This window comes from Macaca mulatta, chromosome 5, assembly GCF_049350105.2.
Source record: "Macaca mulatta isolate MMU2019108-1 chromosome 5, T2T-MMU8v2.0, whole genome shotgun sequence".
In the NCBI taxonomy this organism is placed as follows: Eukaryota; Metazoa; Chordata; class Mammalia; order Primates; family Cercopithecidae; genus Macaca; species Macaca mulatta.
Window position 1 is genome coordinate 164,397,924 of NC_133410.1, and position 13,075 is coordinate 164,410,998.

At 35.6% G+C, this 13,075-nt stretch overlaps 1 protein-coding gene across 2 annotated transcripts in view; it reads left to right on the forward strand.

Annotated features, from left to right (window-relative positions):
• The window catches only part of GUCY1B1 (guanylate cyclase 1 soluble subunit beta 1), a 48,559-nt gene extending 40,114 nt beyond the window's left edge, over positions 1-8,445 (forward strand). The window contains exons 9-14 of one of the 2 annotated variants that reach the window (XM_015139385.3): positions 594-791; positions 3,208-3,445; positions 4,471-4,611; positions 5,439-5,593; positions 5,946-6,072; positions 7,240-8,445. In XM_015139385.3, coding sequence (XP_014994871.1) covers positions 594-791; positions 3,208-3,445; positions 4,471-4,611; positions 5,439-5,593; positions 5,946-6,072; positions 7,240-7,263 — 883 coding nt within the window. In that variant the 3' untranslated portion in view covers positions 7,264-8,445. 2 annotated transcript variants of the gene reach the window in all.
• Positions 8,446-13,075: the final 4,630 nt, after the last annotated feature.

The following is a 13,075-nucleotide window of genomic DNA, read 5'->3' on the forward strand; positions in this document are numbered from 1 at the left end:
GAGAAAAATTTGTCAAAGGAAAAGAAGACATGAGAGCCAGAAGTAAGAACGACACATAGTCTTAGGTACATAAATTACATGCTGAGGATAGGTCATAAACGTGGTTGGGAATTTTTACTCATTGTTTCCAGAAGGAAAAAATAACCAGTTACAAGATTCATAGAATACAGAAAGCAAAATGAAATACTTAATCAAAAGAAGCACTATTATTCTTGAGAAAGTGAATAAGGATAGATTTTTTTCCTCTCCTTATAATGAGAAAAAAATTGAGAATAATTAATTACACACTGTATTAAATACCTCAACATTTATCATAGAGATGTTTTCTCCAGGATCGTTTCAATTTAGACTGATGGCACCAAAAAGTGCAACCTGGCAAAAATGCATCTCAAGTTCACTGCTTTTTGGTAGATGTTTAAATATCTAAGAGAATACACTCACGATCTTCGTTCGATTCTCTATAATTTGATTGTCTTCAGCCTGATGTTTTGAATGGTAGGAGGTGGCAGGATCAGATTCCTTGACAGAAATCAGGGTTGCATTGTCATGTGTATATGTTGAGAATGATCTTGCCTCATTTCTTCCTATGACAGTGTCATGAACCTGGACGATTTGACAAGGAGAGGCCTGTATCTAAGTGACATCCCTCTGCATGATGCCACGCGCGATCTCGTTCTTTTGGGAGAACAATTTAGAGAGGAATACAAACTCACCCAAGAACTGGAAATCCTCACTGACAGGCTACAGCTCACATTAAGAGCCCTGGAAGATGAGAAAAAAAAGACAGACACGTAAGAATGTAACGCTTAGGGCACTACTGTTATTCATAACATATTGTGACTCTACTATATTTAAGATTGGGAAACAGACTAAAAAGCCATGTGACCTGTAATAGCTCTGGTGTAGTGAATAAAATCTTTCACATTGCTTTTAAAAAGAAATTATGCTTAAGGAAATAAACCAGTCTTAATGGTAGTGGAAATATGTCTTCTATTTTTAGAAGCCAAGTTGGAATAATATATGCCAAAATATCTTTTGGAAAATGATGAGAATAACTCAAATTCAAATTTAGTTCAAAAATTAAAGTTTATCATTTATTCACGCATTCTTTCATACAAGAGTTATATATTGACCATCTTCAGTATGCTGGGGACTGCCGCATGCAGAGAGCTGCTCTGCACAATGAACTTATCATTGGCCATGTTAATTTTTTAAAATTAACTTTAAAATTAATTTAAAAAAAAATTTTAAATTAATTTAAAAATGTTTAAAATTTTAAATTTTTAAAAATTTCTTTTCTGGGACCTTGAATTTAGGGTTAGAAATAAATGAATCTGACAAATTGTAATATCATATGTAATGACAATAATTACATCTATAGTGACACACATTCACAAAAATATCAAAATATAAAACATTTCTATGAGTGGTGGATTGAATTATGAATTATTGGGCAAGGACATGAAAGATAATACTTCATTTTCAAGAAATGTATTTAAGTAAGTACATAGCGTGCATACTACTTGGCCTTGCTTTCATACGCTAATTAAACTGACATTTATAAGCTATTTTACCCAGGTTCTTATGTGTTCATTTTTTAACGTTTATATAAACATTTTGTGGTGCTTCTAAGACCTTAGGACTAACGTTCAAAGTTTCATTGGTTTGTAGGTTTGAGTTACTCAGTATTCTCTTTTGGCTGTTTGTATTAGAAAATCATCTAGGTTTCATTTTTTTGTATTGTGACCCAATTTGCTAATATACATTCAGGATAGATAATAACCAGCACTATAAAGATTATAAACATATATATAGATTATATATATAGATTATATATATAACTATGTATAAAGATTATAAAAGATATATATATAAATATATCTTTTAAATTATGACATATCCAAGATATTCTGTACTGAAAAAACTCTTAATTCACTTTTTTTCCTAAATTGTCAGCTTAAGCAGAGTATTAGCTTCTCTTCCCAGACCAGAAGTCGAAACCTGGGAGTTGCTGGGAGTTAAACAGTGGCCTTGTCTTTAATAAGAGTAGCTGATAAGTACTTATCACAGAATTACTTCTTTGTTTGGATTCCCCAGGTAGGTTTCACATTCAGGAACTATTTGCACCATTTCGAGTTACTGTGCTTCAAAAATCCTTATATTATTTTTTAGATTATTAGATTTAGAATTTGGTTTTTGTAGATACTTGGGTTTCAAGGTGATGTCGTTAGAAACCATTTACTATTAATTTTCTTTAAAGCTAAGTAGTTCTACTGTTCTTACTTACTATTCAAATATAGCTTTAATATTTTATAAAACATTCAATGTTTAAAAGTTGAAAATGAAAGACTGGAGAAATTTTACTATGACTAGGAAAAATATTGAGAGCTCAGCTCTATTTTGCATATTTAAACTTCCCACATATGCCCTTTTGCTCTAGAGCAAAAGGTAGGAAGAAAAAGGCAGGAAGGCCTCATTTGTTCCTCTCAAGTCTTCCAATCCAGAGCCCATAGGTCTAGTTTCTGCTTCTTTGCCTCTAAATTCATCAGCTGTCATCCTCCTCCTGTGTGCTCACATTTGTCCCTTAGCATAGTAGTAGTAGTATACTGTGCTACCATACTAGTCTCAGTTGTGCCTAAAGAAATAAAATATTTTATATTCTAGACCAACTTCCGCTGGTTTGATCAGTTTCTTCTCTGGAGGAGTGAGGCATGAATGAGACTGGAGAGAAATTCTGCTTCTTTTAATATTACTTACCAAAAATAGAGATATATTTCTTATTCTGAGAGGCAATCCTGTTTCTATTACTGTGCTATTCATACCATGTTTTAGGTGCTGGTAATGACAGTCTTCATACTGTGACTATCACAATAGCAGGGTCAGAATACAGGACTACAAATGAAAACTTTGATTTTCTCTTACCAGTGTTTTTGTTTTGTCTGTTTGCTTGGCTTATTTTGATTTGGTTTGAACTAGTTTGGGCTTGCAGATGTTTTATGTGATTAGAATGAACAAATAATTTATATTTTCTGTAAGTCCTTGCTTATAAATATGGCTAATATTTGATGCTAACTTTAGAGGATGTCCTGCTAGAATCCAGGCCTTTAAAGTACAAATGACATTGATGCTATGTGAAAGGGACAGCAGAAGCACTAAGGGCTTTCCCAGCATTTCTTACGGTGGCTTTCTCCTGATTCCACTGAACAGATTGCTGTATTCTGTCCTTCCTCCGTCTGTTGCCAATGAGCTGCGGCACAAGCGTCCAGTGCCTGCCAAAAGATATGACAATGTGACCATCCTCTTCAGTGGCATTGTGGGCTTCAATGCTTTCTGTAGCAAACATGCATCTGGAGAAGGGGCCATGAAGATCGTAAACCTTCTCAACGACCTCTACACCAGATTTGACACACTGACTGATTCCCGGAAAAACCCATTTGTTTATAAGGCAAGTCTTCATTATCGCTGACGGCAGAGCTATCCGGAGGCTGGCATTCTGAGCCTCCCCTCCAGAGGCCATGCCATCACAGTTCTCTGACTCCAGCACTGCAGCCTTGAGTACAGTGAGCCTCCGTGTATTCACTCTTTACCATTTTCTTAAATAATTACCTTTTGTTATAAAACTGTCTCTTCCTTGTAACCACAATGAATGTTTCATGGAGTGGGTGATTGCCTGGTTAAAATGAAATGTTCACCATCTGATTTGCACTTAGGCTAACAAATCTGGACAGGCTGTTTATCCCATTTAGTATAAACATAGCATTCAGTTTGGTGCTCTGCAAGAGACATTTTTACTGAGATATATAAGTCATGGAGCGTGAGAAGGACTTAGATTTCTGTTTAGATAACATCAACTTGAAGAAGATAAACATTTATAAGGTGTTTTTACCCTTTGTTTCATTTAGAAATAAATATAATATTGGAAAAAAGAAGTCAGTGGAATATTGCTGCATAAAGGCAAGAATGTTAAGTAAACCATCCCTAGGTATCTGGGGTAATATAACTACACAAAGACTATTTATTTTATAGTCATTTTCTGAGGTACACTGTAGCATGTGGTGAGCACATCATAAAAATAAATGATTAATGACCATGATAAATCACTGAACTTCAAATGGTGGCTCTCCATGCCATCAAGCCATTGCTGTTTTAGGGAGAAATGTAAAAAATTATTCTTCTGAATTATAAGGTGATCTGAGGTGAGAAATTAATTGCTTACTAAAGCAAAAATAATTCTATATCTGTACCTGCCCATCATCAAAGACCCCAAGTGTCTGTCATGTATGTAAATTATAAGTAATTCAAGATTTCATTTTGCTGGAGTTGAATGTATTAGAAACTCTATGAGAGTTAAAGAGGGAGGGAAGCTTAAAGTTGTTGGTAGCCTTGAAAAAATATGGTTTTTATTAGGGTAACACATGAAATAGTCTTTTTTATGCTAACGAATGAACATCTAAATATATGTACTATTAGGTGGAGACTGTTGGTGACAAGTATATGACAGTGAGTGGTTTACCAGAGCCATGCATTCACCATGCACGATCCATCTGCCACCTGGCCTTGGACATGATGGAAATTGCTGGCCAGGTACAAGTAGATGGGGAATCTGTTCAGGTTAGTAAATGAAGTAGATATTGTAATAATGGTGTATAAACCTTTTCGGACAATTGATTCATATTGCTGACCAGAAAATCATTAATGTGTATAAAGAAGGGTGTCTTGACAACAAAAGCTATAGTATTTCATTCAGCCTACTGTACTACATTATTTCATAGACATAGAGATTTGTCTACCTGTTTGAAATTGTCTAGTCCGTTTCATGTACTGAAAGTCATGGGGATGAGAAAAAAACCTCTTGTACCTTCTAGTTTGTTTTTAAAAATCTCTCTCATGTCTCATGTAAGTTACTAGATTCGTATCTTTGAAATCTTCAGATTTCAAATGTTTCTCTTGAGACAGGATATTTCTCTGGGGAGACAGAGATTTCGTGGAGGGCTTTTGAAGTTGTCGGTAATATGCTTGAAATTCTTATAGAGATCTCTTATGATGTTATATGATGACTCTACATTATTCTGTAATATAAAGTAAGCAAAACTTCATGTGTTACAGGAACAGAAAACCAAACACCGCATGTTCTCACTCATAAATTGGAGCTGAACAATGAGAACACATGGACACAGGGAGGGGAACATAACACACCGGGGCCTGTTGGGGGGTTGGGGGCAAGGCGAGGGAGAGCATTAGGACAAAGACCTAATGCATGTGGGGCTTAAAACCTAGATAATGGGTTGATAGGCACAACAAACCACCATGGCACATATATACCTGTGTAACAAACCTGCACGTTCTGCACATGTATGCTAGAACTTAAAGTAAAGTTAAAAAAAAAAATTCATGTGTTAGTGATGAAAGTGATTGAAGCAAAGCTTGCTTTTTTGCAGATAACAATAGGGATACACACTGGAGAGGTAGTTACAGGTGTCATAGGACAGCGGATGCCTCGATACTGTCTTTTTGGAAATACCGTCAACCTCACAAGCCGAACAGAAACCACAGGAGAAAAGGGAAAAATAAATGTGTCTGAATATACATACAGGTGAGAGAAAATGTCTTGGTATTTACTGATTTGCAAAGAAAATGTGTCTTTACATGTGGTTTAATTCTAAGAGATTTTATTGCTTTAACAGAGTTATCACCACCACTCTTCCCTACCACTTGTAGAATTGTTTATTTTTTATTTGAGAAGATTGTGCATTATTTCCATTTTATATGATTTCACATCATCTTAGGAAATCCTGATATGATCATTGTTTCTAAAACTTCGAGTTACCTTTCAGTACAACTTCAGCATTTGTTCTTGCCGTCTCAGTTTATAACATGGTACCTGTCACCTTCTCCATAAAACTTTTGTATGCTTCTCTCTCTACTCCCCTTCCCTTGTCTTTTAGATGTCTTATGTCTCCAGAAAATTCAGATCCACAATTCCATTTGGAGCACAGAGGCCCAGTGTCCATGAAGGGCAAAAAAGAACCAATGCAAGTTTGGTTTCTATCCAGAAAAAATACAGGAACAGAGGTATGAATAATCAAAGTATAATTTGTGTACTTAAGACACAGTATAAGTATGGAAAACTAAAGCGTAATCACTGAAAATGTATTTCATTTGAAAATAATTCTTGCTAACAGAAATTGACTTTTAAGTAAAGCAGGGGACATAACTGAACATTAACGAGCTGGTTACAATGATAAGTACTTTTTAGGGGATACTTTAGTGACTTTTGTCCTCTAATGAAATTAACCCAATGGACTGGATTGAGAAGGCTGCTTTTTTTCTTGCTGTTGTGGTTGTTTTGCTCTTCCTCTGTAGTCTGGCTCAGAGGTAAGTGGGCTGTGAGGGGCTCCCCTGACCCTTCTTTTCCTCAGCTCTCTAAGTTGGCTCTGAGATCACCAGCGTCATTAAATAAGGGCTGTAGTTCATGGGAGGTTTCCTAACCATGAAGCTTAAGATCCTTTTAAGGGCCAGGCTATCTTTCTATGGAGTGATTGGGGAATTTTGGAAATCTTAGTCCCTCATGTGTGTTTCTCCTAGATGGATGAGTGATTTTTAACTTGCTAGAATCCGGTTACTTCCTTATGGAAGATTTAAGTTCTTTCTAGTACTGTGGTTATACTCCAGGCAGAGCCCATGTGCTGGAATGGACTTCAGAACAGTGGCACATCCAAAGTGGAATCACACCTCTCATAGAGGCCTTGCACACACTAAGATCATGGCTAGCCTCTTCCTAGCCTTTTGTAAAGTGTGGCATCAGAAGGAGGTTTGATACTTTGTTACCCTGTTGATGTGTTGTTTCTTCATGGGGGATAAGACTACATGCTCATATTTCTCTTTTGGTATGTATACATTCTCTAAAAATGCTTTTAGAGCATAGCAACTTCTAAAGGGAATAGAATGCCAGGGTTGGAAATATTTATCTTCTTTCACCTGGTTTAACATTAAATCATTTTCCTATGAGGTGGAAATGCTTATTGATGTTCTTCTGATAACCTAAACCGTAACTACCTCAAACATTGGTCATCTTAGTCGTGTGGTCCTGTTTTCCCCAGAATTATGGTGGGAATGATTTACAGAAACTGTAGATGTGAACGTGGATCACACTCTCATAAAGAGAAAAATATATTTAATTGATTTTATAAACTTCATTTTCACTGTAAATCAATCCCTCTTTTCTTCTGCCTTTTTAAGGAAACAAAGCAGGATGATGACTGAATCTTGGATTATGGGGTGAAGAGGAGCGCAGACTAGGTTCCAGTTTTCTCCTAACACATGCCAAGCCCAGGAGCAGTTCTTCCCTACGGATACAGATTTTCTTTTGTCCTTGTCAATTACCCCAAGCCTTTCTTCTAGGTGTATCTCTCACTATCCATTATTCAACTTTAGCTCTGCTTTTTATTATTTTTTTTAGGCTTTAATATATTATCTAAAGTTTGACTTTTGATGTGGCTGATGTGAGCTTCATGTGTCTTAAAATCTACTACAAGCATTACCTAGCATGGTGATCTGCAAGTAGTGGGCACCCAATGAATATTTGTTGAATTTAGTTAAATGAAACTGAACAGTATTTGACCATGTGTATATTTATATCATGGTTTACCAAATCTGTTTAGTGCTCCATATATATGTATATGTATATTTTAATGACTATAATATGTAATAAAGTTTATATCATGTTGGTGTATATCATTATAGAAATCATTTTCTAAAGGAGTGAATTCTAAGTTTTAGGGGAAAAATGCAATTTATTTTCAGACTCCCAAAGTGAGAATTAATATATCATGCCAAGAAAATAGTGACTATTTTGAAGTATGCTACTTTCCTTTTGGAAATATAGAATACCCGTTTCTGTTATTAAAGTATTTGGTTACTAATTCAAATCATGTGGCAATTATAATTCTTCTAAAATGCTATCATTTGTAACTGTATCCCCTGTATTAAATCTCATTAACCATAGGCGGCTGTTACAGAAAGCTGCATTGTTTCACATTGAGCTGTTACATTAGTTCAGGCTAAATGTTGGGAGCTCCAACCACATGCAAGAATAAATCTGGAAACATACTGCTGGGATACTGCTGTTAGAGCCCTTCTTGGTTTTGTATTCCCAGAAATGAGCTCCCTTTCTTTAGCTTAGAAGAATGTGATTATATCCAGGATATCATGTTCAGAAAATTTTAGTTTAATATCAGCATAGAATGCATTACTATTGGAATAATTGGCCTCTAGTTCTTAAATCTCTCTGATAACTTATTATCTTTATAAAATAGAGTGCAACTACTTTTGTGTAAAAATGTTTGCCTTTAAATTTAGTATTTCATATCAGCACCTCGATATATGTATAAATGTTCCATGTTAATGTGTAAAAGAATCTGCAATAAATTATTTTTTTCACTTGTCTCTATACACTTTTTATTTCAATAAAAATGATATTAACATTATTTTTCATTTTATTAATGCCACTATTTTGTAAATACATTTTACAATTTTGCCTATTTGCTACCATTATAAATTTTCACTGACTCCTCATAGACAGCATATTCTTAAATGCGATATTTCTTTTTAATACCAACAAAATGACAGGAAATAAAGACTGGACATGGAAGGGGAAACAGTTAAATACTGAATGTCATCAGCTTACTTAAAGAGCTCTGAATCATTCAGGGATTATAGACATATATACAAGTAATGAAAATATGCGATGTTCATAATGAAGAAATATATTCAAATACAGAAATAATACTTAGAGAAAGAGTAACTTGAGAGAAAAGGGGTAAGTGGGGACAGTTATTATGCCTATTTTGGGGGGAGATTTAGGAATACTCAGAAACTACAATGACACTGACATCTTCCCAGAATCCTACATATATTTATTTAGCATCTACTTTCGGTCAGCACTGCTCAAGATGTTTGAGATGTGTCATTGAACAAAACATCTCTGCGTTTGCATACCTCATATTCCAGTTTTTACATCTTGCAATTTTTAAATCTCGACTTTATGCTGCCGACACTCTCCTAAGTCCAGACACTCATCATGTGTAACCTGAACAACTGCAAGATCTTCCCTATAAATCTGGCTACTTCCTATCTTTGCCATCTTATTCCACACTCAAATTGCTGGCAGAGTGGTCTTTTACAAATCCAAATTGCTTTCCTGCCTACCATCACTTAAATGCTACTCATTGTCTGTACACCTTGGCAAAGCATGCAAACGTTGTCACCTTAACCAGCCTTATCTGCTAATTGTTACCTTTGTAATTCTATGCTTTGCTCTGTCTGAATACCCTCTACCCACACCCTGCTGCAAACTCATTTCTTGCTAAGACTCAGCTCAATATCCTCTTATTGGAAATGTCCCTTTTAGGCAAGTTTAGCTTCCCCTATTGTCCCAGGATCTTTACAATGGTTCACACATAATCTGTTTATGTATAAGATTCCTTATTAGGCTTTAAGTTTCTTATGGCTAAAATAGTTCCTCTTTCCCCAGATATTCCTTGAACCTTCCACAAAATAGTCACTTGACAAATATTTGTTGAACAAAGAAATGGAGGGAGCAGCCTCTTCGAGCAGTGGGGCTGGAAGCCAGATTTGAAGGGAGTGAGGAATAATAAATGAGACTGTAGAAAAGAGGAGGCACAAAAATGGCACTGCTAAATTTGTGCTTAGAGAAAATCATGCTGACGTTGGTGCAGGGGTTGATTTAGAGGGAAAAAGCCTGGTTTAAGGGTGGTATTAGGGGGCTACTGTACTTCATGCATAGGCTTGCTTTAAGGTGATGGCAGGACAGGAGACTAATTGAAGAGCAGTCAAGATTCACATTAAAAGTGCATAATAACGCACAGGCCAAAGGGGATGAGAAGAAGGTTAGGGCCAAGTAGAAAGCTTCTGGCTTGCTTAGTGGGTAGTTTTATGATTCCATTACATGTGGTGGAGGATATAGAAAGGTAACTGAGCTTAGAGGAAAGGCGTCTAATATTAGGCATGGCTTTGACGCTCTGACGAACACATTTTTAAAAAACAATTATTTTCAAGTAGCATTAATGTGTGGAGAGAATAGAACTTCGTTTTTTCAAGTTGGGCCAAACTGCTTTGAGTTTCCAAACAACCTGTTACTAGCTCCATGATATTGGTAAAGTCATTTAACCTTTGTGTAACCTGGTTAGGTCATTGTAAAACAGAGATTATAATAACCACTCACTAGAGTTGTTGGCAGATCTAATCGAAATACAAAGAAATCAGAGGAGTTGGAACTTTGGCTTGCCATTTCAGGAAGACTAAAAGGTAATCTAAGAAATGCAAATTTACAAATCATTGATAATAGATATTGTTATAGTTGAATCGTGGACAGCACATGTCATGAAAAAACAGGAGGGTCAACAAGAAAAATCAATGAACACATTTATCTTTGCCAATTATTGAAACAAACCCAATGAAAACTATGAAAAAATTAGAACCAAATGTTGTGAAACGATAACAGTTTATCAGTCTGAACAGAATTGTTTTAAACTTTAACAATTAAATACCAATTTAAACATATATATTTTTAATTATATAAGTTATATACTATATATTTATGTATTTATTATATAGTATATATTTATTATATTGTAGATTATATATATTATATGTATTTCAGTACTAATTCACTATTTCACTTGGTTTAAATCTGTATTTAATTCACCAAATGATATGTTCTATCTCCTTTGTCATTGAAGGGAAAAATAATTTGCTTACCTTCCTCATAGGTTTCTTTCTTTCCTTTTTTTTTTTTTTTTTTTTTTTTGTACCACCCTCACTAATGGCTTATAGAACCTCTAGAGGGCAGCAGAGAATGCTGTTTGTAATTGAAATCTGAAAAAGAATTGAAAGGACACAGATTCTCTCACCGGAGAGAGTTCATCTTGTCTCCCAACAGTCATTTCCTGTGTGCAACCTTGAATTCACTCCTTCTACTCTTTCTCAAGTTCAAAGGAATATAAAAAAAGTAATTATTTCTACTCATTGTGACCATTCGTATAGCATGAAATCTATCCACACATATCTTGTTCTGAAATGTCATCCAAGTATTTCCTGCTAATTCTGCAGGAAGGTGAAACATTTGCTAAAACAAGCAATTTATAATAGGAATAATAGTTTTGTACAATATTTTTAGGAGCAAACTAAGTTGCTTGTAGCTCATGTTAAAAGTTATTAAATACAAATAGCATACTATTTACTTATAAGGATAAAATTGGAAAAAAAATTTATTTTACATTAACAAAAAATGCTTTTGTGATTCTTCCTTGCTACTTATACCATATCAGAGAGGTATAGTGCAAATTAATAAAACAAAATTTAACAAAAAACAAAACACTGTACAGAGAATCAAGAGCCTGAGTCCAATTCTGGTAAGGAAATATTGCGGCCTTTACAAGTCACTTAACTTTACAACTCAGTTACCTCATCTGAAAAAAAGGTGCTGGTTAAGGTGATATCCAAAGCATATTATTGCTCCAAAATTCCATCATTTTGTTGGTAAGAATTCCAGGGTTTTTGTGTCAGAAGCATTCTAACCAAAGGGACTCCATCTTTACACAGGGTAGGTAAAATGAGGCTGAGACCTGCTGGGCTGCATTCCCAGAACGTTGGGCATTCTTAGTCACAGAATGTCTACAGTGAAGGGAATAGGTTAATAATGTTTACCGAACAGACCCAGGACTTAACAGACCCAGGAAATATCCAGATGTCCCAATATCTTAGGAACAAATATATTCTTAATCTAAGAATATATTTTGCTTTAAAGATAATAATGCAGATTCTTGTAGAACAGTAGTTAAGCAAATACTCAGCTGATAAAACACCATGCAGTAAAGAAGCAGGCCAAAACCCACCAAAACCAAGATGGCAGTGAAAGCCACCTCTGGTCATCTTCATTGCTCATTATATGCCAATTATAATAAATTAGCAGCTTAAAAGATGCTCCCACTAGCCCCATGGCAGTTTACAAATGCCATGGCATCATCAGAAGTTACTCTATCTTGTCTGAAAGGGGGAGTAACTCTCAGTCCTTGGAATTCTCCACTCCTTTCCTGGAAAACTCATGACTATTCCACCCCTTGTTTAGCATTTAATCAAGAGATAACCATAAGTTTACTCAGTCCAGCAGTCATGCCACTGCTATGGAGTAGCCATTCTTTTACTCTTTTACTTTCTTAATAAACTTGTTTTCAATGTACTCTGTGGACTCGCCTCAGATTCTTTCTTGGACAATATCCAAGAACTCTCTCTTATGGTCTGGATCAGTACCCTTTTCCAGTAACTCTTGTGCTAGGACTTTGGCCTGAACCTTTTGGGAATGCAATCTAAAGTTTTGACAATCTAGTAGTGTTGAGTAGATCGACGGAAAGACTGGAAAGCTAACTTCCAAGAAATAAACAAATCTGAGGTAAACACCTGCTGAGGACTTCTGAATCCAAGCTAAATTCAAAATGACTAAGGTCCTGATTCGTTTATGAGAGTATTAATGTATGTATTTCTACTAAAAGTGTGCCCTATAATATTTAATTACATTAGCTAAATTTAAGTGTTTAATACACAGTTACATTTTTGATGACCTGAAAACAAGGAGAGAATATATGTCTCTATTTCAATTCTATGTCTTCACACAATTGCTATAATACAGTTTATCCCAAATAGGACTTAAAAATAGGAGCCGGGCATGGTGGTTCATGTCTGTAAACCAGCACTTTAGGAGGCCAAGGCAGGTGAATCAATTGAGGTCGGGAGTTTGAGACCAGCCTAGCCAACATGGTGAAAACCTGTCTTTACTGAAAATACAAAAATTAGCCTGGTGTTGTGGTGGGCACCTGTAATCCCCGATACTTGGGAGGCTGAGGCAGGACAATCAGTTGACCCTGGGAGGTGGAGCTGCAGTGAGCCGAGATCACCACTGCACCCCACCTGGGCGTCAGAGCAAGAATCTGTCTCCAAAAAAAATACAGATAGGAAGTGTCAGTGAGTATTACATACAGGTTGGGGTTTTTAAAATGTT